Source organism: Numenius arquata, chromosome 1 (genome assembly GCF_964106895.1).
Source record: "Numenius arquata chromosome 1, bNumArq3.hap1.1, whole genome shotgun sequence".
NCBI lineage: Eukaryota > Metazoa > Chordata > Aves > Charadriiformes > Scolopacidae > Numenius > Numenius arquata.
In genome coordinates this window covers 9,738,893-9,764,565 of record NC_133576.1, presented here as the reverse complement: position 1 = coordinate 9,764,565, position 25,673 = coordinate 9,738,893, and the positions used below count along the sequence as shown (strand labels likewise).

The 25,673-nt window shown below is 43.4% G+C and overlaps 1 protein-coding gene across 2 annotated transcripts; it reads left to right on the top strand.

The window, feature by feature from the left end:
* Nucleotides 1-9,198: 9,198 nt before the first annotated feature.
* On the top strand, nucleotides 9,199-15,620 carry FAM131B (family with sequence similarity 131 member B). 2 transcript variants are annotated; one of them, XM_074154629.1, is made up of 7 exons: nucleotides 9,199-9,303; nucleotides 10,790-10,825; nucleotides 13,270-13,363; nucleotides 13,970-14,167; nucleotides 14,496-14,639; nucleotides 15,076-15,252; nucleotides 15,346-15,620. In XM_074154629.1, the coding sequence occupies exons 1-7, from the start codon at nucleotides 9,250-9,252 to the stop codon at nucleotides 15,618-15,620; spliced, it is 978 nt and encodes a 325-aa protein (XP_074010730.1). In that variant the 5' UTR covers nucleotides 9,199-9,249. The 2 variants fall into 2 exon arrangements, with proteins under 2 accessions (XP_074010730.1, XP_074010740.1); XM_074154639.1 differs by lacking the exon at nucleotides 10,790-10,825.
* Nucleotides 15,621-25,673: the final 10,053 nt, after the last annotated feature.

Sequence of the window (25,673 nt, the reverse complement as noted above, 5' to 3'; positions counted from 1 at the left end):
GGGAAGCTCTGAATGTCCCTTGAGGACCAGTGGATATACAAGATTTCTGATGTTGAATGATAATGGACTATGCAGCTCCTACATGCCACGTCTTGCCCCCAGTGTCTGGACGGGGACCTGATGGCAGAGGGAGTTGTCCTTTGCAGCACTGCAGGAGTGGGCTGATGGGAAATACCAGCTTCTTCAGGGCAAACAAGGGAGGATAATGAGGAGAGCAGCACTGGGAAGAGAGGTGACATCTGGCACCTGGAGGGGCTTGAGGAGAATAAAGAGCCCCTCATCGAGAGCCCTTTACCCATTGCCTCCCATGGAGTGGCTTGTGCTACCAGGAAGAAAAACTACTATGGCTTGGAGGCCACTGTCGTGGCCTAGGGGATAACTGTCTCTGGGTTTCCAGCGTGGAAACACTTTGGGTTTTTGGGGAAGGTGGTGAGAGGGAGGCAGCAGTCTCAGTGCCTCCTGGCTGGCTCTGACCATTGTTGCTGTTCCAAAACCAGACTCTTGATGGGGACTGTGGCCGAGGGCACGATGGCTGTGATGGAGAAGGATGTAGCCACCTGGTTGTATACTCTGGGGCTGCCAGACTGTGCCAGACCCCCACACCTGAGGGGGTTACAGGTAAGGAGAGTGGAACCCGAAACTAACCACCTGCACTGCCCCCAGGTGCTGGTTTTTTGAGCGGGCTCTCATTCTGCTTTTTCCTCCAGCTTGTCCTGCTGGCTGGGGAATGGTAGTGGGCCTGGAGGTGCAGCAGTGGACCTGTGGGCATCACCTTGGCAGTGGTGCTGCCCACCCTGCCCTCCTGTCCCCAGAGAGGGACTGAGAGCATCCCTTGGGTCAGGGACCCCTGTTCCTCCATCTGTCCCAGCGTCTCCACAGGGGCAGGGCAATGGGGATGGGCATCTGGGGTGTTTTCTGTGTGTTTGTCTACGGTAATGCTTGGGAGAGGGTCCAGGAGGGTGCAGGGGGGCTGGAAGAGAGGAAGAAGCCCAGGCTTCACTGGGCAGGGCATTGAGCAGGGCTAGTCCAGGGGTAGGCAGGGGCAGGAAAACAGAAAATGAAAAATGCATGGAAGTGCTGAGGAGGAAGACAGAGCCTGGGAGGGCTATGGTATGAATGGGAGAGCCTGGGGAAAAGGAAGGGTGGGGAACCATCTGTATGTGGTTTTCGTATGTATGGCAACATCGGGGAGAGGGAGGAAAAGGGTAAAGAGGGGGAGTAAGCTTGCAGGAAGGCTCCATGCTGTTCCCTCCCAAAGTCCTTCTGTGTGTTGCAGAACTAGAGGACAGCAGGAGGTGATGGAACCATGGCCCCTATTTCACCAGGTGGACATGGGGGGCAGGTAGGGTCCTCAGAGCCCTTGGGCTCCTGCTTTGTTCAGGGTTATGTTCCAGCTGCAAGTGGGGATGGAGGTGTCGGTAGCAGCCACAGTGGCAGTAGTTCTGGAGGCAACAGTGGTAAGGACACCTTCATCTTCCTGCTCCAGGGTGCAGGGAAGGGAGTTCAGGGAGAAAGGTGCATTGTGATCTGCTGGTTGACTCCCAAGAAGTATTTGGGATGGTTCCTCTTCCCCACTGGTAGCCATGAAACTATGGGACATAGATGTCACAACTAACGGCATTCTTATGCTCTAGGACAGTGCCCATGTGATATGCTGGCCGTAGAGATTAAAATTTAAACACATACGGAGGGCAGCATATAAAATTGCCTGCTGTGTATTACTTCGGTAATGTTGGCTATAGGCCAGCAAAAAAGGGCTGCTACCTCGGTTCATATTGACGTTTTCATACTTACTGTGCTGAATGAGGCCCCTGGGGACACATTCTCTGCACTTCAGAGAAGCAGTGAAGAATGAGGATGAACCCATCGCCGCTGTTCATGCTGGCTGATACTTGTTCTGCAAATGAGACAGGGCTTTGAGATTTTTTTAAAAAATTGTGTTAATTGGATGTGTTTCGTTTTGCAGTACCTCCTTAGCTTAGATGACATGACTGCTTCCTAGAGCAGAACTGCCTGTGTCTAACATTAGGCTCTTTGTTCATCTCCTTCTAGTTGCGAGAACATGGTATGCAGTAGCCTTTGGTATTGGTTTGAAAGTGTTTCCAGTCAAGAAGAAAAAAGTTGGTGTTGGAGCTTTGTTCATTAATTCTATTTCCTAAACTGCTCTGAAAAGGGATCTATCTGCGGAAAGAGGCAGAATGGTCTGGAAAAGAATTTTGATTACCCAAATCCAAAGCAAAGATCCTGATAACTGCCCATCTGATTCCTGCTCTTACAGACATCTCAGAGCTGTAGGTGTTTCCATTCTTGATCAAAAATTTCAGGTGTCTGTTTTGTGGAGACCAAGACTTTTCTCTGCCTTGATGAGCACCAGACTGTTCGGTTCTCTCTCATCCATGAAAACAGACTTTTCTGTTCATCTTCCACAAATGACTCTGATGCCAGGTGCCAACAGCAGCTAATTCCTATGTCTCCTCATGAAGTACAAGCTAGAATATTTACACCATTATGGGAGTAGCTCAGGTTGATTGATTTCTCAACTTTCTACCAGCTTTACCTGGTAGAATTTGAACACTTCCATCTGAGGTTCATCTCAGAGGCAGTTCATCTGACAGAGGTTTATTCCTTTCCTCGATGTTGACCGTTTGGCTGGCTTTGAATGGCTCTCTGTAAAGCATGCAGGGAAGAAAAAGGTTTCTATGATTGTGCTATCCATCCTTCAGTCCTTCCCAGTAGCTTCAACTGCTTTTATTTCAACGACATTTGACAGGACACGATGATGTTGTGTTTGACAAAGATACTACACTCCCACGAGTATCATGAAAACTGATATCAGAGAAAGAGCAATTTAAAGACTGATCATAATTACTGCAATTACATTTGTTGTTTTCTTAGTTGTTCAGGGAAAAGAAGGGAATGGAAAAGAATAATTGAACCATTTACTCTAAATATTGGTCTTTACCAACATTAACATTGGCTACCAATATCGAATGATAATTTTTCTACTCTCTGCTGGAAAATAAAACTAGGGAAACAGAAGAAAGTTTGCTAACAGTGGATAATAGTGGTTCTGGAAATTCACTGTTTAATTAATATGTTACTTCTGATGTTAATTGGCATGACACATCAGAAAGCAATTGACACAAATACATATTTGGTATATAGTGTGCATCTTCATCAGCATCATGTCAGGAAGGAAAAAGCAGAACTTCAGACTCTAAAACTGTATTAGTCTACTTAACGGTGGAACAAAATAGAGAAGACAAATTGGAGAAGATATTTAGTATCCAGCACAGAAATTGCAACAAAATAGGCTTCTGCATAGATGCAGATTCCTGATTCAAGCATGTACCTTGTTAAATGAACAAAATACAGGCACAGGTACCAAATATAGTATCAACGAATGCGCAGTGGTAGTAGGAATTGAGAAAATGTCAAGAGGAAAGCCAAGGAGAATGGACTTGTTTAGATTAAGTAATAAGTAATTCAAAACAAGGTGAATTTACTATGATGACATAAACACAAAGAAACTGAAAATATGTCCAATTAAGAAATTCTGTGTCTCCATGAAAAATTAAAGTATATGGCAAAATGAGCTACTGAAATAGGAAAAAAGTAATAATATTAGATCAGCAAAGTGGGATACAGTCATCCAGATAGCTTCTTGGATTTTTCCAGTGCATTTATCAGAACGGTCATTATTTCCTATTGCTTGGGAATGCTTTAGTACACACATTTTCTAGTTTCTGAGAGTCCAAAGTAATGATGCTCAATAAATAAAAAGGTGAGGAAAAGGGTATTCTCTTTCCCCCATCTTTTTTCCTCTTTAAATGTTTTTCATCTTTATTATTTAGAAAGGCCTGACTTAAAAATAAATCTTGATTTTTACTTTAACAGTACTGTAACAGAAAGAGGGATGATACTTTTCCCCCAAAGGCTTAGAAGGACTTGAGTTGGAATATTACTTCAGTTGTGATGGAGACCATCTTTTTCTAATGAGTGTTTGTCAGAGTTTTTCTTTGTCAAATATGTGTTAAAAACACAAAGCAACCATGATCTGCAAACAGCGGGGCTTAATTATATGTATTTATGTATTTCGACTGCTTTAGTTTTATCTTACTGCTTCATGTTATTAACTTCCTACTTGTTCTTCAGTCATCTAGAGTCTTCCAGAGCAAGGATGGAATTTATGATGCTAAAAAACCCCAAAACAAATAATAATATTTTTTAAAAAATCAAGAAATCTTAAAAAAGTTCAATGAAAATGAAAGCCCTCTATATCCTTTCTATACACTCCATACAGAAACAATGACAAGGAATTCAGAAACCCAGTTATCTTTCAAATTTCATCATCTCATTTCAGAACATTTCAATGAGAAATTCAGTAGCATGTGTTTGTAAAAATCCCACTTTAAAATTAGTTTTGTGACCCACTCATGTTTAAAATGCTTATCAGCTCTATATGGAGAGGAATAAATACTGTTCTGTAAGAGGTGATTAATGATAGAATTACAAACGCAATAGTCATGATGATTAGCAGAAGCTGGAATGGAAGATGGATAAGAGAAAAGAAATTATATTGGAGAAGAAATGTACCATTAGAAAAGAAAAAAAATGTACTAATTGAAGGGAGAAAGGGGTTGGCAAGAGGTTGGATAAAAACAATACTAAAATATAATGTACTGCTTTCAGTTTCTCTTTTCTCACTTCACTGTCCATACTTCTTTCTGATTTTCCATATTTCTTTCCTTCCATCTGTCAAAGCAGAACTTGATCTTTCATGTCTGTGGATTAATGTTGCTCTTGCTATTTCTAGCGGAAGAGAAAAAGACCCACTAACCTTTATCCAACTTTCAATAAGAGAAAGTAACATTGCCCCAGGCCCAAGGCCAATTAGAACGCAGAGATTTCCTTTTCAGCCACAGTGTGTGATGTTGTAACTCTTCAGCAGATATTACTGCATTTAAAAGCATTTAACAGATGTTAAAGAGTTATTTTCTCCTAATATATTTATTTATTTCTTAGTACCTATGAAACAGTTCAGACCAAGAATTTTCAATAGTTATTCAGTGTTTATGACTAGAGTGCATGCAAGATCACATATTACTGATTCTCTTCCCTTGTCTAGGTAGATGAGCTATTTCAACTGGAGAAAAACAATAATAAATAAATTTTATAGGCCTTTAGTTCTGTGTGCCCCTGTGCTCCTCAGGACGTGTGAAGATGGGGCTTTCGTGGGCTGATGGCTCCTATTATGGAACAGGTGTGGACTTTGAGACAAATAATTGTTTGATGTTCGTGTTCTTCAACCCTTTGATGCCACCATCTGCCAGAATAATATTAATACTTTCCAAAGCCTAACACTTCATGGAAGCCGTCAGTGGGCTAGCAGAACTGAGAGTAAAGGTTGAGTGTCATTTGCCAAACTTTGGGGCTGCCGAGTCGCATGTGCCAAGCACCCGACTCCCTGAGGTTGGTCTCTTTCTTTGGCTAGGGTGGTCTTTGAAGGGCATTCGCAGAGCAGCGCTGCAGCCTGTTTTGCACTGTGTGCCAGGATGTCTATCTGGACTTCCAGAGGGCCACAGTACTACGCTCAGAAACAGCTGAGAGTACAGGAAAAAGACCTAGGGTAGATGGAGGTAAAACAGGCACGACACTGCTATCTGCACTGAAGGCTTCTGTACAGCTGCCTTCTGTTCTGGAGTGGTGGCATCTCTCCTGCCTCTCCAGCATCACCGTCTTGATCAGCTCTGCGGCAGGAACGCCTCAGCCTTCCCCTTCTAGTGTGAAGGGTTGCAGATAGAGGGAAGGAGCAGGGGCTGCCTCTACAGGAGGAGGCAACTGGATCCCGGCATGCAGGGGCAGGCTCCTGCTCTGCTCTTAACGCCAGTTTCATCCTCTCACTGACCTCTGTTGATCCTTGAGCTCACCCTGATCACGCAGTCAACCCCTCCACTCCTTCCCATACTTGCCCTCTCTAGATTTGCACTTCCCAGCAGAGTCTCTTTCTTTTCCCCTTTACCCCTTCCCTGTTCAAGGGAGACCAAATACAAATGTATTTAATTCTAAACCACAGCCAAACCTTATAGCTAATGCGCCTGGGACTGACAGTTGGGCTTTTCAGAGTTCTATCTGCCACTTCCCTTTGCTAGTGATGTTTCTAGCCCTAGAAGGTTTGCTTGGACCCCAAATCTAAGAGGTCTCCAGCCACGCTAGGAATGGGCAACCCGAGAGCTGGCTTGCTAAGGCCTTGCCCTTCTTGCTTGAACCCAAGCACCCCCTAAACCTCCCTCTCTCACTTTACTGAACTCCAGATGGCCAGTCTGATAGGTGGTAGTGCAGTCTGCCACAGCTCTATGAAGCAAAAGAGAAAGAAATTGTGGAAACCCTCACTTTGATTTCACTCACTCTGGTGTCTCCAGTTCCTGGCGCTTAGACCTCCATCATGAAACACATGCACCCAGAGTAGAGCATCCTTCTATGCCAGAAAATAGTTAGAAATTGAATTTAACAAGAAGACAGGACAGGCTGCAAAAAATAAGAGCAGGGCACGGCCAGACAACCATACTGATCAACAACTTCTTGACATGCTACCAGCCCTTTTTATCCCTTTATCTGTATTCTCATATTTGTTTCTCCTTAAGCCACCTAGATCCCTCCCTTTTCCTGCTGTTTCGTCTTCCCCTAAACATCACATAAATCTAGTGCAAACCCCAAATTCTCTTCTGCATCCCATAATGGTCCCATAGCCCTAGGCAGTAACCACCCCCCTCAGTTATGAAGCTGCTTTTGAAAAGCTCTCCCCCTGACTGATCTTGATGGGCTTTTCCCTGTACCCTGGGGCTGAGGCTCTCCTGGAATAGTCCTGGGAGGGGCTCAGAGAGGTTGTCCCCCTCTTGTGAGTCCATAATTTGGGTTCCCACCTGCCGTTGTGCCACTGTGCTCCTCAGGGCTTATGAAGATGGGTCCTTGGTAGGCTGATGGCTCCTGGGATGGGCCTGGGAGCAGCCTGGCAGGGTGCTGTTAGGGTTCCCTTTCCTGTCATCATCTTCCTGTGCTCCTTTGTGGGTGTGCAAATGAGCTTTCATCATACAACCTAACATTATGCCCTGCAAAGGAGGATGCCTGCAGAAGGGATCTGATCAGAATTTAACACAAATTCAGCTCTACACTCGTAGCTCATGAATTAATCGTGGTTAGTAGCAATCACAATTAGAAATAAATAATTGAGCGCAGTGAGGCCAAATGCATGCGTGTGCTTGTCAAGAAAATCAGTCAAGAGGATCACAACCTTGAAAAGTGGTCTTTGTCATTGCTCATCGTAGCCATGTCCTGCCACCTCCTGAAGTCCGGCTGCGTCTGACCTCTTTGCTCACTTTTGTAGCATGTAGTACAGGAACCTTCTTTTTTTCATTTAAGTTCCCTGAGTTGCAGGAATCTACAACTCGGGGAACAGCAACTTTACTCAGCCTCATCAGAGGCATATAGCGGATGCTATTAAAGCACTTCGTTCTAATTTTCCTGATGAACAGAAACATACTTGTGTGTGAAAGGGAAAATATGCCTTGATTCTCTCAGAAAGAGAGATCTTCTTGCACAGCAGAAAATTATGGTGCATGAAGGTGTGGTGGACACCAACTCAAATAGCATTTGCTTTCTGCTGGTTCTCATCCCGCCATGTTTAGCCCTTTTAAGGGATCAAATTACTTTTTTTCATTTTGATTCTAGCTGATGAATGCCTCAGGTTTCCCACCCGTAAGTGCCTACATGCCTCCTGCAGGCCTGTGTAGGGTGGAGCAGAGCATCCCATTTCTGCTGGAGAAGTGCAGTGATGAACCGGTGTAAACATGCCAGAGCTGCCAGAACGAGCAAGGGGGTTTGCATATGTCTGTGGAGGAGAAATTTGCTATAAGAGTAAATAAAAAGCTAAAAGCTAATGAAAATAGAACAATTCACATTCAATGGCATGAACTAGACTACCAAATAGACTAGAGATTGCTGAATTTATCCCAGGAATAGATTATCATTTTGGGAGTTATATTTCTTGCCACATTCCAAAAGGCCCGGGTTTAAACAGAATACAACCTTTCCTTCATGACATGGGAGCAAATAACTTCTAACGGAGTTTGAGGGTGGCACAAAGGCTGAAGGCATAGTAAATTGAAAACTGGACAGAGCAGCCACACAGTGCAGTCCCGGTTACTTCGGTGACTATTTAAAGTGTGCTACTTTGCATTTACTTTCACTTTTATTGCAATTTAATCTTATTTAATAATCTTATTTTTTAGTCTTCATCCAATTTTATAATTTCTATTTTATGTATTACTACATAGTTTTACTTGATCCTTTAAGTGGTATTAAAATGCATCTAAAATCAAAGGGCACAGATTCTACTTTTGAATGGGCGACAATCCCAGAGAGCTGTGCAAAGTGCATAGGGACCTGAGTGAACGAACAGCTGAATGTGAGAATCTACTGCAAGGTTACGGCACAAAGGGTTAATGTGATGAGGAGGAACAGCAAGTAGGTTTTAACTTTATTAGCAGAGTGGATGAGAGCAGTCCTGCATTACTGTGTATGCTTTTATGTCCACATTTTGAAGAACCGGAAAATTTGAGATGTCTGAGACATGGATTTATTAAGGGGACTGGAAGAATACTCTACAGTAAGAAACCTAAAGATCTCAGTCTGTTTAGTGTGTCAAGAAGAAAAGCAAGTGTGTCAATAACTTTCCTGAAACGTAATGGCAGGTGTTAAAAGGGTCTTAATCTTGCTGAGAACGGCAAAGCAAGGGCACCAGCAGCTCTAAGTTGATGTCAGACCAATTCAAATGAGAAAAGAGAAGTGCCTTTTTAAGTGATGATGGTTTAATACTGGAGCAGGATATCAAAAGAATTGGTTCTTTCTGTCATACATCATGACTAGATGCTTTTTTTTTCTGGGGAGGTGTGCTTTAGCCAAGCATACATTATGCTTCAGAAAAACATAAATGACTGGTCTTCATATGGAGATGACTGTGTGAAATATAATAGTTGATGATGTACAGCTGGCCTGAATAAAATAGGAAGGTCTCATTTAAGGCTATTGTGGCCTTACACTCAGTGATTCTCCTGTATGCTGAGCTGACTTGGCTTAAGACTGCTAGAACAAATGGTAGTGGCGTTCAGAAGCCTGACTAGATGTGTTCCCACAGGAAACGAGGTGATTGCGGTAGACTGGAAGGGGCTGAAAGATGTGGACCAAATCAATATGGACAGCACCAGTTCACTGCATGGCAGCAGCTTCCATCGACCTTCCACTGAGGTGAGTGCCTGTCCCAGGCCCTCTTACCCAGGGGGATCAGAAAGTTTTGATACTTTCTGAGTTCAGAAATGGGTGTTGTGCATCACTGGGGCATCATCTGGGAGAGGGCCAGAGTGCCAGTGTGCACCTGAGGGTCGGGCTTTCATATCTGTGCAGTTTGGCTTGCACTGAATAGAGTTGAGTCGCTCCCTTCAGAATATCCACAGTGAATAAGAATTTGCAAATGAAAGTGCCTTTAACCACTTGTGGCTGAAGTGGAACAGAACATGGATAACGCTGTGGCAGTTCTGACAGGCCTGTAGGTCTGTATTCCTTGAATAATGGATTCATTGAAATGTCCAACACTATGTCTGTCCCAGCTTCTGCAGCGCAGCCATAAAACCTTTTGAAGAATCGCATTTGTCTCCATTTTGATTTTTAGGGATGCGTTTACTAGTAACTTGCTGCCAATTGATTTCCCATGCAGTATCTCAAGGGGCTGGTTCGTTTGGAGTTCTGAATTATTGCAGCTTCTGCAATCTTAGGTACCTGAATTTTCAGCTCTGTAAGGTTCAGTGCATGCAGTCATGACTAATAAAAAGGTCAAAGCTATTTTAAACACATAATATTTGAGAAATCACAAATAATGTTCACAAATGACGTTAACAAATAACGTACAATTTGCAAAGCCTTCCAAAGTGCTAATGTGTAGGTGTTTTTATTTACTTCTTATACCTTGCTGGCTTGGAATGTAACTCCAAGAAACTTTGAGTGTCACAGAATCCTGGCAGAAATTGTGGGGCCCAACCTTGTGTGGAAAATTCAGTTAAATCAAATGTAGATCTAAAAGTCAATGAGCATAAACTATACCTCAGTGAACGTTTTGATTTATGTGAATAGATACCATAGGTGTAACTGGTTAATCTATGTTTTCCTGAGTGTCCACATCCCAAACCCAAGATGTTGTGTTGTGAGTTCTCTCAGCTGAAGGAAATGCATTGTAATTGGTTACTGTAATGGCTGATGTGGCCAATGGATCTGGTTTGCAAGGGGAAAGTGGGTCAGAATGGACAAACTGGAAAACTACAAGAGAAAATAATTTCAGCAGAAAATAATTCTGTAACTTGCTGTATTATACTCAAAATACGTAGGTACTGTAGCTCCTCCTTGTGTTAGCCTCAAAGCGATGCAGCTGCCATGCAGGGGTACCAGCATCCCAATATTTAGCAAAGAAGAGCTGTTTGAAGGAGAGCCTCATGAAAAGGTGTTTGCTTTTCTCTCTCTTACTCTCTATATCATCCTGTTTGCTACTGTACCTTCAAACACCATGGTACCTTCAGACACCATAATCAACAGCGGGGAACAAAGCCAACTTGAAAGACACAAGTTTTTTTTAATACACCAGATAAAGTACTGGCTGTTGATTATGGCAAACTACTAGAAAGATGCATGGTTGTTTGCAACTTGTGTGTTACACTAACGTGATGCCCTTCTTTGCTTTCTTTAGCAAACACGGACAGATTTCTCCTGGGATGGTATCAACGTGAGTATGCGTCAAACCACTGTTCAAATTTCTAGTCATAGGAAGACCAGGACTTGTCTGTCACTGGATACAATGGAGACCAGAATGGAAACGACTGAATATCTTTAGGGCCACTGAAATTCTGGGAATTGTCTAAGATTCAGAGGATGGTGATGAATTTTTGTCTACCTCTGGGTCTTTTGCTGTCTGGCAGGTATTTAGATCTGCAGTGGCTATTAAACTGCCTTTGTCCTCTTTGGGACAAATGCATGTCATTTCATACGTTCTGTTTTTGGGATTTCTGGGCACTGCTAGATGAAAAAGGTGTCTGTTCATGGTAGTCTTTGATTAGAGTATCATTTGATCTTCTCCAGGAGTTTGGGAGAAATGTATCCCTCATTTGCAGTTGCATACAGAAGTAAAAGAATTCTTAATGTCCCCTGGGGGAGATGGTCAGCACCAGTTAACTTCAATTAACAAGTGGAAGAAGAAACAAGCAAGCATTTTAATAACATGTGAAAAGATGCCATGAAAAAATATGATTATTTTTTTTTTTTTTTCACTAATGCAAAAACACATGCAGAAAAGGGAATAATGCATGTTAGTGCTACCAAATTATTTTTTCTGCTCTGGAGGCTTAAAAAAACATGTTCACATAAATTAGCTTTGATGTTTTTTTTTTTACTCTTGGAAAGGCAGCTTCTTATAGCTGCATTTTTGGTATTGTACGCATTTTCAAATTCCAGATACTTTCAAAACTTTTAAATGCTGGTAATTTTCTAGTTCTCTGTGGTTTGAAAGCACAACTAACCATCACCCTACTGACATCTCTTTCATTGTGGCACTTATGGCTTGGGATCTTTTGCCTGTTGTGCGGGAAAATTATGGTGCATGCAGCAACTGTCTAGAAGAAATTTGTCAGGTTTTCCCTCACTGCACTTCTATCTAGCTCAAATAAAGGTACACAAAGTCATGTTTCCTTAAAGACAGTACTAACTTGCAGTTTCCCCTTTTCCAACCCATTCTGAATCCATAGAGCTCTTTCATAATGCAGCTCTTTCTCAGTGTAATTCTTCTTTGGTATCAAAGCTGGCTCATGAATTCCCTTCCCATTCATTCCTGCCTTCATGTTGTACCTCTCCAGCCTCATAGTGGTAGAGACCTTCTGCAGTTCACTTTCTTTTCTGGAACATTTCCATGAAGTGGCTCACAGCACAGCCCCCAGGCTGTCTTGAAACAAATGGGTGGATACTGAACAGCAGCACCCATGCAAGAATGACCAGTGGGGGCACAGACGGATATTCTTCAACCAGCTTCATCACCAAGGAAAATGCATCACAGAACAAGGGCTGCGTTCTCAGCTACACCTTTCACTTTTTACTGTTCTTCCCCTGCTTTCTGGTTTCTGCACCTTGCATGTTACACACAGACATTCCTGGCTCCAAAGCTACAGGATACCTCAGCCGCTGCATTTCCAGAGAAACTCACCTCTCGTGTTTTCGCAATTGACTGGGATTATATGCAGTTCAACACCTTTACAATGCCTTGCTTTGCCTCCAACTATTTGTCTAGTTATTGCTCCTCTCACATTTCATGAGATTTGTGTCTGTGACCAAATGCTTGCTTCATGTCAGGATTTAAAATTTCCAGTGTCATGGTCACTACTTTTGAGTACCTTTGTGTTTGAAACATGCTGGGCTTGATTTTCAGAGAGGTTGAAATGAAGAGCAGAAGCAATGCTTGTTTAGCCCTTGTAAAAATTAAGCCTCATATGCAATGCATGGCATCTCTGAAGAAGCCTGATGAATTCATCTTCAGGGACTGTGTTTTATGATGATGTTTGTGACTGCTGCCTGTCCCAGTAGTTTCTTGTCCTTGTTATTCAGGGACTGAGGATGAACACAGAGAATAGAGTAAAGGCAATTAAGCAGAACTGTAGACCTCATTTCTTTACAGGTAGTTGTAGGTGCTTGAAACAGGACGCATCACTGATACAGTCGTGTTCATTTTGTTAAGACCATATGAGAAGAAATGAAAACCAAAAGTAGCGTCTAAAAATTAATATCTGTAGTATGATGCATTACCATGTCTTGCCTATCCCATTGTCAGCTCCCCACTGTCAGCTCCCTGAATTGTCCATCAGCCATGTCCTGCATCTCTAACAAAGAGTTGGGAGCGGTGCAGCATGTCTATGGAGGACTGGCAGCAGCCAAAGGGAGGCTTCTCACAGCCTGCTTCTGCCTCTCCCGCTGACCTTGCCACACTCAGTCCCAACACTATGCAATATCCAGTCCTGGTTAAATACCCCTCATTTTTCCTCCCCTTCTTTTGTTCTTTTTCTTGTTGCTTGCTTCTGCTCCTCATCTTCCCTCTACCTTCTGGAATCCTTAAACTGATTTCTCACTTGAATTCACTTCCTTTTCCCCTTTCTGTATATCGTTTCTTCATACTCTCTCTCTTTTCAGCTCTCCATGGAAGACACGACCTCCATCCTCCCCAAGCTGAAACGCAACTCCAATGCTTATGGGATTGGGGCTTTGGCTAAATCATCTTTCTCTGGTGAGGTCCTCAAAATTTGCATTTATCCTTGGCAGTTTCTCTCCACAGGCCTTTGTGCCTCTTCCCATATCCCTCTGTTGCTCTCCCCTTCTGTTGCTCCTTTCTGACTCTTGCCTTTTTGAGGCCTTAGAGGAGTCTCCATCACCATGGTTCTAGATACAGAAATCTCCTAGTTGTTGCCCTATCAAAGAACAGATTTATCTTACTCCTGTTGGCTTCTTACTGTGCACCCCAGCTCAGACATCTTCAATTGCTTCCCCTCAAACAGTCTTGGGTTTAACCCCATTTTCTGTTTCTTAGTTTGTTCACTTCCAGCTTCATCCTTCGTGCCCAACTCTGTCCTAAATGGATTCTAGGCAAGGAAAGAAATGGTCTTTCATATTTGGGGTTTCCTTTATCCCCCTTTCTGAGAGCCAGTCTAAGGAAAGATGGAGAAACTCTCCCGGAGAGTGATAAAGTGAAAGACGGGAGACACCCAACCTCAGGCCTGAACCCTGTCAGGAAAGGAGGGGAGAAGCTCCGCTTTCAAGAGTGGTGAACAGCATGGTAGACGACCCTGGAGCTGTGTAATAGCCCCTCCTTGTTTTCTAATGTCTGGCCCCTTAGGGATATCTCGCAGCATGAAGGACCATGTCACAAAGCCAACGGCTATGGGCCAAGGCCGTGTGGCTCACATGATTGAATGGCAAGGCTGGGGCAAAGGTAACAGCCAGCAGCAGCAGCACACACATGAGACAGCACGCAAAGACGCCGATGCCTACTCAGACCTGAGTGACGGTGAAAAGGAAGCCCGGTTCCTTGCAGGTAGTGCTAACTTCTTGGCATGTGGATTGGATTGGTTGGGATGTCCCAGAGCAGAATCCCTGAGAGACCAAAGTACAGGAACTTGAAAAACGCACTCAGGGGGGGTGTCTGTGGGTTGTTCTGATGGCAGAAGGAGATGAGAGACTATGGTTGGAGTATTGCTAATGGAATGCAAAGTAGAGAGGGTGAGGGCTGACTGTGGGTGATGGGTGTTGCTGAGATAGGACAAGAGTAGGGCAGAGTGACCAAAAGATGAGGTTGAAGAGGGTGGTGAGAAGTGGAGACTTTCACACATCACTGCTTCCCCTCCCTGTCTCCTTTGGCACAGGAGTGATGGAGCAATTTGCTATTTCTGAGGCAACTCTCATGGCCTGGTCCTCCATGGATGGTGAGGATGTGAGTGTAAACTCAAATCAGGAGAACCCGGCAGGCAACTACTCTGAGAACTATCAGGAGCTAATGGAGAGCCAAGGTGAGCCGCAGTGCCTGTTGCTAATCTTGAAACACCCCTTTCCTGCTCTTGTTGTCATGTTGCTCTCTTTCCCTCTACCCTATTTTATTCTGTGGCCTCAATTTTGGGGATTGGGATCTAGCAGAGGCATCACCTTTTTGTGGAGCCGTCCAAGGAATCTAATCTCGACCAGGAAGCTTCAAAGCCCAGTTCCTTTGCCTTTTTCGGGCACAAGTGGGGAAGGCTATCAGCTCTTGCAGTCAGTAGTGGCTATGATCATGTTAATCTACTCACTGCCTAGAGCTACCTTTTCTGTTCGCCCTCCTCCCCTCTAAAGGATTTATCTGCCCTGTACAGTACAGTCCCATGCACAGGCAACCAAGCAACCTATCTGAATGAGCCAGCTTGGCCTAGAGAGGGTGTCTAACTGTGTGTTGTTTCCCTCCTTTACTTGCAGAGCATATGGCCCAGACGCAGTATGACAGCTGGCCTCATTCCTACGTCTCGCAGGGCATGTATTGCTTAGGTTCGTCTGATGCCTGGGAGACCAGTGACCAGTCCCTCATCGCTTCCCCAGCAACTGGCTCCTACTTAGGCCAGAATTTTGATGAGTCCCAGACAAGCCTTCAGGAAAGCATCCTGATTCAGAGCAGCCTTCTCCAGCAGCAACAGCTGCAGCAACAGCGGCAGGAGCAGAACTTCATCCAGAGCACGGGGCTGGTCCACGTGTGGCCCCTGCAGACTGCTCAGGGTGGGGGTGGGGCTGAGTCCAGCACGTACATGGAGGACCACATTGAGGATGAAGGGAATCCACGGCTGGAGAAGGCTCCTCTCCTAAACAAGAAGCCCTCTCCAGAGGAGGATGATGCAGTGTGCCGGGACCTGGAATCACTGTCTCCTCGAGAGGAGATGGAACATGCTGCACTGAGCCGCAAAGTCTCAGATGTCACCTCCTCTGGGGTGCAGTCCTTTGATGAGGAAGAGGGAGAAACAAACAACTGATGCTTTCTGTGAAGTTCTCATCACTGCTGAACAAAGAGAGGGGTGGCAAGGAATGAAATGACAGGGATTCTTCTCTCCAGCTCCCCATACTTCCGAGCAGACACACCTTCCATTCCTGACATTTAATTATTTTTTTAAACAAGTGCAAAATCTCAAAGTGATTGACACATGAAGACCTCTTCTTCCCCTCCACCATGGACACATATTTTTGATTTTCATTGCTCTGGGCAACACATGTGAGGTGCTTGGAGAGATCTGGATTGGTAAATAATTTCTAAATATTTTTAATACAAAGTCTTGGCTATGGATACAAACTCTTCTGGTACTGGGGATGTGGCTGATGAGACAGGCTTGGTATGGAGAGCGGCTATGTGGCTAGAATCCATCTTGGCAGAATGGATGTTGCTGTGTGGACCCTTTGATAGAATATATGAATATAAACTGGGTTAAAATGAAGATATGGCTTTACAAATATAGATTGCACTAGTATTGTGATTGTGGCTGATAACAGAGGATAAGGCTATATTCAATACAGACTGTACTGAGTTGAAAGATTCGCGGTGTAACCAGATCCTCAATAGCACCTTGATATGAAATTGTAGGCTGGATGGATACAAACTGCGGTCCGTGGGCACGGGCTGTGCTGCAGTACAGATGGTGTGGCTCTGTGGGCATGGCTCTGCTGCGGCAAGGAAGAATGGATGCAGATACAAATCTGGCCCTGCTCTCAGATATTCATGCTTTGGTCTCTTTCTAATCTTTCACGTGTTTGTTTCTCTCTTTGACATTTCTGCCTTCCCAGGAGCTGGCAAGAGTGGTGTGTCTTTTTGGCATTGGGCACTGGATGCCAGTGGAAAGGACATTTTCAGCTACGGAGATAGTCATAAAAAGCTGACTCTTGCAGGGGGCTTGAGAACATGTCCGTCTTGGTGCTGCTGCTGTATCCTTCTGTCTTTTCCCTTGCCAGCAGTATGGGGAGACCCAGAGAGTAGGCAGCTGATCCAGGAACAGCGCGTACAGCTATGAGATCACAGATATCCAGTTTACATTGGAGTTTTCAGTTTTTGGGTTTTTTTTAACCTTTTTATATTGCTGGGTAAGTGTTCCTAACAAAGCAGTTAACAGTGGGAAAGGCCTGTACTCCAGTCATCACTTCACAGAAATACTGCACCTTTCCCATTTCTGCCACTCCTTCTGCAGTGCCAAATGTAGCTGAAGGAAAAGGGGTGAGAGGAAGTTTTTTCCTCCTATTTAATTTCTTCTTCCTGCCTATATTTTCTTCTTTTGTTTTCCTACCCCCAAGCAATGTAAATAGTGCTCAGTACTTGGTCTGTTTGTTTTTCCCTCACATCTCTTTGTTAGGAGTGGAGGAAGCTAATTTCAGGAGTTTTCCCTATTTGTACGGGTTCTATATTTTTTTGTTAAAAAATTATGGTTCGTTGACTAGGGGGAATTTGGTCTCTTGCAATTCCTCGCCATGTTTCTACAGACCTCCTTTTGGGGGGGAGGGGTTTTGAAAGGCAATTGAACAAACTGTCTTCTTTTAAGCTCTCACCAGAAAATAAACAGGGGCAAAAGCAAAAGAAAATATTGTACAAGGCTGTCGATTTTGCTGGAGGACTGAACAGAACCAGCAGAGATTATCCAAGTGCTGAGTTTTAATTGCAATACCTCTTGCAAGGAAGCATCAGCAAAGCATGGGTTTAGATCAGATGCTAGATCTGATGAGCTAGAGAAAGGAATTTGCCTGGACACTGCCATACTGTCCCAGGGGCAACTCTTTCTCACTTACTCTGACTCATATCTACGCTGTTTAATTCATGGTACATTTGTCTCTTCTTTTCCTCCTCTTCAGGCTTGGTGTATTTTTTGGATGACAGGAGAGTGATACATCCTCCTTTCCTGATTCAGGTTTAGTCCCAGCATATTTGCAGGGAGGAATGTGTGAGGAGAACAAAATATGACTGAAGTAATATCATCAAGTGTCAGAGGTCAGACAGCTCCTGGCAAGCAAAGCAGAGGATGTCCAGGAATTATGGAAAGTACGAATGGGACTCTCAGGTAGAACTTTACCCCACTCAGCTTTCTCCCACTTACACAGGCAGCTGCATGAAGAGGGTCTCCTCTATGAACACCCAGGTCTTTCCAGCCAAGTCCACTTCCAAGTGGATCTGTCTTCCCTCTCCATTGCACCTCTAAAGGAAAGACCTTTGGGATATTTAAATAAGACTGATGATTCGGCGTAGGTAGGAGATAAAAGTTTTTGTGACCACCTTTTTTTACCCATTTTCTTGGCCTTGCTTACCTCTCTCTAAGGAGGTAGCTCTTGTCCCGAATGATGACCTTTCAATATCTCTTTAAAAATGTTTACACATTCAGATGCTAACCTCCCCTGGGCAGGAGGGCCAGTGCTAGGTCATTGTCCTGAACTGGTTTGGGTCTAGCCATGGAGCAGGGCCTAGGAAATCACCCTAATCAGAGCAGGGAGGAGGGGCAAGTGACAAGAGCGCCCCAGCAGATGATAAATTAGGAAGTGTTAACCTTTTCTTATTTCTTTTTGAAAAAGCCTTCAGGGAAACAAAAATGGTCGGGTATGTTCTTTTGTGGGAGAAGATTTGGGTGGCTTGTTGCTTTTTTCTCCAAACCATTTTGTTCCCATGTGCCTCTCCAGGACCAATCTGGATGTTTACGGTAACTTTAAGAGTAGCTTCTAATGATCCCTCTGTGTTGTTTACAGGATTGGGACAAGCGGCTCAACTTGTCCAGGGCTTCTTTTTCTTTTAATGTGGACATGTGGTATGTTTACTAAGATGCCTGATTGATGTCTAGAAGATGTACATTATCTCCATGCAAGGCAGTGGCAGGGAATTATCTAGATGGGAAAAAGTGTGAAAAAAAGTTGACCTTATAGAAAATTCTATGGAGCTCAATAGGAAGAGAAAACCTATCTGTAGAGTTTCCTAAACTCTGTGGAATGGGATAGAGAATTATACCCTGCTGTATAATTCCATAACCTGATCTCTAGAAAGCTGTAGATGAAAAGCTGTAGAACTCTCATTCTCTGTGAATTCAGACTAAATTTTTTTCATAAAGGTCTTGACTTTCTGTGAATAATAAAATTTCAGCCTTTTTCTGAAAAAAAGAAAAAGACTATTTTCCATGATCTCTCCCCGGTCCAAAAGAGAAGTGTATCTACGTTTGCCAGGAGCTTGACTGGAGAGAGCAGGTCTGCCCATCCAGACTTGCTACCTGAGTGAGCACCTTAAGCTGAACTGGAAAGGCAGTTTGAGTCTCTTTGAAAATGGAAAATGGTTTGTATAACCCGGCCTTTTTTTTTTTATGTAACAGGCCTGCTGCTTCTGTGTATCCAGTATAAGAGAGAGGGACCTGGGACCTATTGTACATTTCCCAGAAAAGCCGTTATTATATAGCTACACCTATTCAAACATATGGAAGGCACAGGTGCTCTGTGAGCAAGAGTTGGCCTGCAGTTCTTTTATCCTGGTGAGCAGGGATGAGTTGGAGAGAGTCCAGCCAAATACTCAGAGCCCAAATTGAATTTGTGAAGCTGAAAACAAGAAGGAAAGGTAAGCTCAGTATCCCTGATCTACAGTTACTAAGAAACTGAGCCATGCTGTTCATTTACACAAAGTCTTTGTAAAGCAGAGCTGCACTACATAAAAATATTGGGTTTTCTTGAAGCAGCAGAGGTAGAGGATTCCCATCTTCCCCCTCAAGCCTTTATCTTCAACAGGAACTTGTTGAAATTGTGCTGAACAAGAAGGAGGGCTTAAACACAGGTCACCCTAATGAAAAAAGATCTCCAATTCCACTGCAAGAAAATTCTCTCTTGTTCTTTTTCCCATGATTGCTCATATCTGATCAGTAAAAATTTCTTAAGTTTTTCTTTCGTATGAATCTTAAGCTTTCTTTACATGCTTTATGAGCTCTCTTCAACTCCATTACCTCAGGCTCTGGGATGGAGAAGTCAATCTGCTTCTTTCAGTTTCTGTGCCTCTAAATCATCATCTTCTTCTGGGAAGCTGCTGTCAAGTCACCCACTTGCTTTTTTCCCCCTTTAAAAATTTTAACATCACCTTTCATGGTAGGCTTGCACCAGAGAACAGAGTTTAACCTTATCTCTAAGCTGATCAAATGGTGAGCTGCTGTGAAGGAGGCAGCCCTCTGCCCTGACTCTGCTCACCTCCCTCAGTCCTTGTGCAGACGCTGATGCGCAGCTGACCCCACAGCAAGCCAGTGCACTTTTACCCTACTGTAAAAGTGAAGAGGGAGCAGCTGTGAGCAGAGGGGCAGAGAGCACTATTCTCAGCAGCTGGCCTTTATATCAGGTTAGGGAAACTGGGAAAGTGCACTTTGAAAGTGTACTCATCTTCATGATGAGTCTAAGCTGCTAAAAGGAGCTGTCATGCCTTCTCCCTTGCATCACCACCAGCTATATACTTCTACTGCCTAAGAAGCAGCAGTACTAACACTCATTTGGCTGCTCAGGAACTAGTCCCATTGAAAACTAACCCAGTCCTCTGTCAAAATAAAGGATTCAGTGGGATCAGCTCCTTGTACTGTTTCTTGGTGGGGCAAGCATCACTGAGCATATTCATCATATGAACATATTCTTCACATCATGTTGAAGAATATTTCTTTGGTTGCAGATGCAACTTAAGTTGGCTTAAGCTGGTTGTGAAATACCTGTCTGAGAAGAAAGAATCCAGCTGGGGTACCAGGGAGGACATATTCCCCCCTTCCTTCCCTAGTGTTTTCCCTAGAAATTCTAGTATGCTCTCAAGTGATTTGTTCTTTGTTGTTCTTTAATGCTCTGTGATTTCCCTTACAGTTCCCTCCCCTCCTGCAGGCTCCTTTGAGCTAAACCACTGCAATCGGGCAGGAGGAGATGAGTAATTTGATATACTCATGGAATTAATAAATTAACATGCACACATTTCGTTTACACTCACTGATTACACTCCATGGCAGCTAAAGATTCTTATAAGTCTTCTCCTGTAATTGCAAGAGGCAGAACCTTGTGCAGGAGTGAAGCACAGCTGTTGGAGGTGAGGTTTATCCCTATCTTTAAGCCAATTCCAGTCTAGTGTGAGATACGGGATGGCACTTCACACTTAGAGCCTGTGCATGATGTACTGTGTACAATGATGACTAAAATATATTAGTTGTGGGCCCAGAGAAGAGAACAGGAGAGAAGGAAACCGATCTTTTGATTTGACAGAGGTATGAGGTATGGTGGTGAGGCAAGGTAGTGTGCAACAATATAGGCTGAGGACACCTATGTGTGTCCTGTGCAATGGCAAGGAGAAGTCTAGCCAGAGAGGGAAAGGCATTGAGAGATAGGCTTGGGAAAAAGATCAAGAAAATTGTCTTATGTTTACACAACACAGGTAGGAGGCTTCATGTAGCTTCACAGGTACGAAGACTCCTGGCAGAATGGGCCCACGTATAGAACTGCTATACGAGCTGTAGCTCCGGGACTGGTGCAGCTTATGGTACTCCTTAGTCCAAGCCACACTTCTTTCTGTAACACAGTGATAGGAAAGAGACGTCCCTGAATTTGAGCACCTACTGGCTTCATCGTCTTCTAAAAACAGTTCACAATATGCTTAATTCTTCAGGGGAATCATTGAAGAAATACACAAACTAAGAACTTAGTCATTGTCCAAATGAAGTTAATGTGTTCTGTTCTCATTGAACAGAATATACCTGAAAATACCTAAATTTAGCTCATTTTGCCTTAACTGTTGTATTGTTAATTGCCTAGAAGGTGAAACAAACTAAAATAAATCACCTCTAAATGTTGCAGAGAGCAGAGCAACGTTGTCATAGTCTAAGCTCTTCCTTCTAATTTCTCCCAGATGGAATTTCCTGTGTTCCTTGTTCAGACAACTCTAAACAAGCAGCCATTTCCCTTAAACTAACTGTTTTACTTTTTCCAAAAGTAAAAGCAAAAGAAAGGAAACAAACAAACAAACAAAAAAATCAGTTCCAATACAGAGATTATCAGCAGCTGGTGCCCCTACATCTAGAAAAATATAGGTAAGTAACAGTTTCATCTTGGATTCTCCTCCCCTGTAGCAATCTGACAGGGAAAGATTTCTATGCCATGGCTCAGGGAAAGGAAAAATAAACAGGGAAAATGTGAGTAAAGTAGTGCCTATTAGAACTGCATGTACGTGTAGGACAGCCTACAGTCGTTAAAGCACAGTCTCAAATACAAATGCAAGCTGTAAAGTCAACGTCAGGTGCCTCTTTTGTATCATAGGCTTTTCCCAGGACAAGTAGTAGTGAACCTGCACAGGAGCAGAAGAGAACAGCTGGACGTCTGTGCCAGATCACTGTCTCTCTTTGTCTCAGAACATGTCATGGAGCCTGGGCAAGGCTGCTGGGGACACTGTGCTCTCTCAGCAGCACAGCCAGCTTCATGAACTGACCGGGTTAGGGATGAAGACAAACGGTTATTATGTTAACAAATGGACATGTAAGACCTGTGCTTATAACATCAGGGTTTATTTCCATCCTTGCACTGACATTTTTCCCCAGCATAAACAGGATAAAGTATTACCTTTTCCTTGGAAATCAGGAGAAGCTGTATGATTGTCACTGTTGGTCTGCGCAAAAGAAAATATATATATGTGATATATTTCTCCAGTGCAGATACACATTCTTGGAAGAGGAAAGATTTAGTCAGGCTGTGACTCTGTGAGAAAGCCTATGTTTGCTAAAACTGTAAAGACTTGTTCAAGAGTGTTCTCAGTGCAGATATCATAGAATGGTTGGGTTGGAAGGGACCTTAAAGATTACCTGGTTCCAACCACCCTGCCACGGGCAGGACTTACAGCTGCTGTCTTCTAGGAAGAGAGAGCTTGCAGTATTCTGTGGAAAGAATGCTACTCTCTCATCCTTCTCATCTCCTTTGACTGGGGACATTTTAAATGCCCTCTGAAACCTAGTCTTGTTTTTGCTTTCCCATAAGGGATCAAATGTTCATGCTAACAAGACAAAAACATCTCAAAAGGCTTTCCTCCATTATGGAGACAAGATCGTGCACCAAGATTTACTTCTAATAAGATAAAGGCATCTAGTCCAGATTCATTGGCCTTCTGGATTCATTTTCATTGGGCGTGGAAATCCAGTCAAGAGTTGGAGGCCGAAAGGTTAAGAACCCTCTTCCAGAGCTCTGCCAAGGTCCCATGAGACTAAGTACAGGTGGACTTCCCTTCTTTTCAGATACTGCATGTGTGAGCAATGCAGCAAGCCAAAAGCTCTTTTGCAGGTATATATTCTTGTTTGGCTTCAATTTTCCTTCTCCAATTTGTGGATGTTGTGCATGTTTGGAAGTCTCTGGGAATCCCTACAGTATAAAATTGGGACTCAAAAGTAATTTTACAAGGAACAGGATTTCTCTTGTTTGAGCTCTTTTCAGATATGGGTGGGTACAGACTGATGATTTGGGAGGTACAAGGGTGGTGGATGGGAGTCTCAGGGGTGGCATACAGAATGATTCCTGAAGCATGTTTAAAAGTAACTAAAGGCTTGGGTCTTCAAATGTTGTATTCTCAGTATCTGAAACTGCTTTAGCATAAGTGTATGGGACAATGGAGGTTGCCGCAAAGCAATTTTAAAGAGCTTCCCCCAAGCCTGTAAATGTTTTCTGCAGGGGGGGAGGCTGCATGGTAATTATATATATTCTTTCAAGCTAGTGTTTACAGAGGTGAGTTGATGTTTGGGGGGAAAGTACTGAATGGAAGTACAACAAGAAGGGAAAGGGACCCACTAGTGAAAGCTTTCATCCCTACCTTGTCCCACACTAGCCCTTAATAATTAAAATGAGTCTGATTTGCCTTTGGTCTTCCAGCTCCAAAACATGTTTGCCTGAAAATTTTTGTTGGATATACTTCGCATGTTTTGATAATGTGACTTATGAGATAACACTTCTACAAAGATATATATAAATACATACATGTACAACCACATACATACATGTACACACACTACATATAGACTTAGGAAACTATATGGCACTATACACCTCCATGCCTGTATGTGGCAGCAACCACAGTAAAGGAGGGGAGGTAGCTCAAAATAGCATGTACAGTCCTTTATGGAGTTGTTATTAAACAGAATGTGGTCTTGCCGTCCTGGCTGGTGGAAGTGTTTTATTTCTGTGGGACTGGTTCCAGGGGAGTTGCGTCTGAGGAAGGAGCATCCTAGGAAAAGGGGTGGGTCTCAATGAGGTAGTCTGATGGAGGATGTTAAAAAGGATCCACAGTGGCTTGGAGAAGCATCCCAGAGTAGGAAATACATGATACGCTATTTCTCATTAAGAAGATAAGAACATCACCTGTTTGACTATACAGGGCTAAAATCTCATGAGCGCCTGTGGCTACCGTGACACAAATCCCACACCATTGTGGCAGATTTGATGATAGAGGGTATCACATAGACAGGATCCTCTGGTTTAGCGTAGAGTGAGCTCTTCTGTTACACTGAAACACCATTTTCCAGATGATCCATTTAAGTTGTTCCCGATCTTGGTGACATGCAGACACATCTGGTACAGAGCTGGACAGGAGTTTCACAACAGCAGGTTAGGACAGGACACAAAGAGGAATCTGATGATGGGGTTGTAAAAGGCACTGACACTGGGTAGCAAGACTCTGGGTTCACATTTCAGTTTTAAACCAGCGCTTCTCAGCCTGCCGTCCTCACAGCAGGTCGGGAAATTGGTTGACCCGCAGGGAAAGGAGCATCTCCGCACTTCCAGCATTGTTGTATCATCTGCTTCTGACCTAGGACGTTAGGCCATATCCAGTAGTGCTTTGTTTACCGTATGAGAATTTTAAGTTCTAGCTGTAAAAGATACCTTTTTCCTTGTGAAGATACTTGCACTTTTCCACAGGTTCCTACAGGAGCTATGCAGTGTCGCTTGCACTGCTTAAGGCATAGTATTTTTCACAATCAGGGTTATTTAGCTGATCTTGAGTTTACCTGCCTTTGCTACTGAATAGATCCCCACCCACCCCTTGGTATATATGTCTGCATAATTATGCTCATATAATTAATTGTGGCTTAATAAGACACACATAATTAACTCCTTTAGGGGTTTTTTGGTTTCTTTTTTTTTTTTTTTTTTTTTTCCTTTGTCAGTCCTGTAGGTCCCCTAGTACTTGCTTCTGGTTTTCAATTTGTTGGGTTTTTTTATTCCAAATGGCCTCTAAATTGTCAGTATTTTTTTTTTTTTTTAAACGTAATGTGCCAAATGAAATCAGTTTTTCCACATAGGTGTGACTTGAGTCCCTGGGAAAATAACATGTCTCTGGGCCTGGAAGTCGTGCCTCTGCCTAGGAAAAATGTCTTTTTTTCTTATTTTCACATTATGCTACAAAGTTGGTGTCCAGCTGCTGAGTGTTTCATCTAACAGAACTCTTTTACCTCTTTAAATTTAGTCTAGATTTATCCCTCAGTTAAGTATGTCTCCTCTGGATTTAGCTGCTTAGCCCCAACATGAGCCTCATTCTGTGGTATCTGCCTCAGCCTCTGATCTCCACTTTCTGCTTATTTCTCTGTTTAGACTAGATGGCAAATCTACCGTATATTTCTCTCATGTTACTGTCTTACAAGCTCTCATCTGTTACTTCCAAGTCATTAATGAAAACAATAAATAAAAAGGGTGTAAGACCATTCTTACTGCACACCTCACTGGCTCTGCACTTTGCCAGCTGCCAAGGTATTTTCTATACAGTCCCTCAGACACTTCATATCTTCTGTGCCACAGAAACTGCAAATTTGACTTAAGCATAAGATTCTGTGCCATATTTGGTCATAATCCAACCATCTCACAGCTACCATTTCTTTTCACAGCCCATTTACTTAAGTGCACTATAGATGTTTGGCGGGGAGGGGAGAGGGAGGGAGAAGCAGATTAATTTTTTGGGACAAATGTATTCCTCATAAATCTTCCATTGCTGTCTTTTGGACTTGTTTCTGTGTGGAAAAACTGAAAAGCTTCTAACTTGAGTTTGTGTG